Below are 2,837 nucleotides of genomic sequence, written 5' to 3' on the forward strand. Positions count from 1 at the left end.
GAAACGCAGGCTCAGCAGCCATGGCTCACGGGCCCAGGCGCTCCGCGGCATGTGGGATCTTCCCGGACCGGGTCACGAACCCGTGTCCCCTGCATCGGCAGGCGGAGTCTCAACCACTGCGCTGCCAGGGAAGCCCCATCCTCAAATCTTAAGTGCATACCTCAGGCAATTCTAATGTATAGCCGGGTTTGAGAAGCACTGCTAATAGAAATTTCTTTTTTGCACTGTTAATGTTTCTGTAATATAGTCATCTTAGCTCTTTGTGGTGCTTTAATTGTTTCCTTTATAATCATTTACTTTTCCAGTGTGTCTAAAGTGAGCACAACTTGGAAGAAGATTCTAGAAGATGATAGGGGGGCATTGCAATTGTACAATAAAGCAATACAAAGAATTACCGTAAGTCTTTTGCAGTTGTTTTAATTTTAAAATATAACAGCTAGTGCTCTTTACCTTTGAAATTGGAGGGGTAAATAGCAAGAATAACAGATGATCTGGAAATCCTTTACATTTGTAACTCATTAAAATAATTCAAAAATAAATGGGATGGGATCCCACCCCAGTCGTTTATTTCTTGGGTTCTCCATGAAAGGAAATGTCCGAAGATAAAGGGAAAACTACTCAGATCTCAGTGAGAGTTGACCATATAGCTAATCTTGGTTGCCATTTGTAGTTTAGCTGTTAACAAATAAACAGTAATTATCTACATATTGAAGATTCTTAATGCAGGAAAGGAATTTATTTACTTTACCAAATACTTAGTAACTTTGGAGATGTTTCTGAGAATAAAGATCGACACATGATTAAAATTTCAGGCCTAGGAGTTGGCAGACTTAGGTCCAAATTTTGGTGCTGCTGCTTACTAGCTGTGTGGCTTTAGACAAGCATTGCTTAAATTCTCCAAGTTCAGTTTCTTTATGTATAAGCTGGTGTTAATGGAAACTTTTCTATTCCAGGATTGTTCACTGAGGGGACACTTAAACAGTGACTGTTGCCATCTAGTGGTGGATGGGGAGAATGACCTTTTGTTCTAGTGGTAGTGCTTTATAAATTGTGTATTAAATGCTACATACTAAGAGTGTAAAGCGCTTTCTCACAATTTCTGATTTGCAGTTTCACTCAACAGCTTAGTTGTTAGGCCTTAAGTGTGTGAATAGTTGTGGGTGGCTGTGTTTAAGCACATGCAGGTAATTTGGATGCAGGAATAAATCCTTTATATTCTCATTTGCCCCTTTTACATGTACAACATGTACAAACATAATAAAAATTCCTGATTGTTGAGAATATAGGAGAATATTTTTTAATCCTATTAAAACCTTTTTTTTTTAATTAGGAAAAGAACATTAAGTTTTCACCACACGCTTCAACCAGAGAATATGTTTTATTCAGAACCCCATTAGTATCCGTGCAAAAGTCAGCCACCCAGACTCTCCCCAAAAAAGACGCTCGAACCAAGTTACCTGATCCAGGTGATCAGAAAGGTTCTACTTACAGTCGACACAGTGAATTCTCTGAGGTAATTTTTTGTTTATTAATAAATTAGAAACATATGGGACATTTATTGTTAAAAGGATTTAGAGTAAGAAAACCATTTATAACTCAACTAATCAAATTAGGGAATTACACAGAGATGTCTTTCTATGCCGAAAATAATAGATATCATTTGGCATTGTTTATGACAGTTCAATGTTGTTGAGATCTAATTTGGAAACAAAGAGAATAAGGAAAAACCTTGATTTTGAAGTTTTTTTATAAAACTGTTAAATGCTACGTTTCACAATTACTGTCTTTAATAACTGATGAAGAGAGCTAAGCAAGAAGTCAATTTTATCAGGCACCGCATAGATATGGAAACATGGTAACCTTCATAGCAATATAAAGATAAATGCCATATAATGTGATAGGTGTTTTTAAAAAAGTAGAACTGGAGGTGAAAGAGCAGCCAACTCCTGAGTGACTCCAGGAAGATTTCACAGAAAAGGTGACATTTAAGTTCTGCATTGATGTGTGAGTAGCAGTTATGAATAAGAGCATGTTTGTAGCATTAGGAAATAGCCACTGGATCAGTTGACAGTGGTTTCTCACCTGTTGAACAGTAAGCTCCTTAAAGGCAGGAGTTGTGACATTAGTGCTTTATACATGTATTGGGGAAGGCACAGAGGTGCCCTTGTTTTGACTAACTAAATTACATTCAGTCCTTACTAAAATTTGTTTATGGATTTTCTTCTTTCTAGGTTGCCAGAACTTTGAAAAAGAACGAAAGCCTCAAAGCCTGTATTCGCTGTAATTCACCTGCAAAATACGATTGTTATTTACAACGGGCAACCTGTAAACGAGAAGGCTGTGGATTTGATTATTGCACAAGGTGCCTGTGTAATTATCATACCACTGAAGACTGTTCAAATGGCAAGCCCCTAAAAGCCAGTTATAAAATGGGTCCTTTGCCTGGTACTAAGAAAAGCAAGAAGAATTTACGACGTCTGTGATCTCTTAATAAATCAGTTGTAAGTGATCTTGAAGGTTAGTTAGAAAATGTTAGGTTTTAACTTAAAAAAATAAAAAATAAATGTACTATGATGTTCAATTTTATGTTGAAATCAGTGTAGTACATGGGATTTTTTTCCGCCAGTGAGAAGAGAGGATACACAAACTCTTAAAATATTTTACAATTTAATGTGAAAAAATTCAAAATTCTCAATATAAATCAGAAAATTTAAATATGTTAAGAAAAACTTTTTCTGATGATTGTGATTCAGAGGTAAAATAAAATTGTCTCAATTTTATGGTAAAGGAGGACCATGTAATTTTACCTGGACAATCTTAAATGTAAATCTTCTTTA

The 2,837-nt window shown here is 35.8% G+C and overlaps 1 protein-coding gene across 2 annotated transcripts in view; it reads left to right on the forward strand.

Moving 5' to 3' along the window:
• FBXO5 (F-box protein 5) overlaps positions 1-2,545 on the forward strand; it is a 9,514-nt gene extending 6,969 nt beyond the window's left edge. Inside the window, exons 3-5 of one of the 2 annotated variants that reach the window (XM_007458738.1) lie at positions 306-396; positions 1,331-1,513; positions 2,232-2,483. In XM_007458738.1, coding sequence (XP_007458800.1) covers positions 306-396; positions 1,331-1,513; positions 2,232-2,483 — 526 coding nt within the window. Of the gene's footprint in view, positions 1-305; positions 397-1,330; positions 1,514-2,231 lie in introns of both variants that reach the window. The other variant, XM_007458739.1, reaches the window with a different exon arrangement.
• Positions 2,546-2,837: the final 292 nt, after the last annotated feature.

This window comes from Lipotes vexillifer, unplaced genomic scaffold (genome assembly GCF_000442215.2).
Source record: "Lipotes vexillifer unplaced genomic scaffold, Lipotes_vexillifer_v1.1 scaffold639, whole genome shotgun sequence".
Lineage (NCBI taxonomy): Eukaryota > Metazoa > Chordata > Mammalia > Artiodactyla > Lipotidae > Lipotes > Lipotes vexillifer.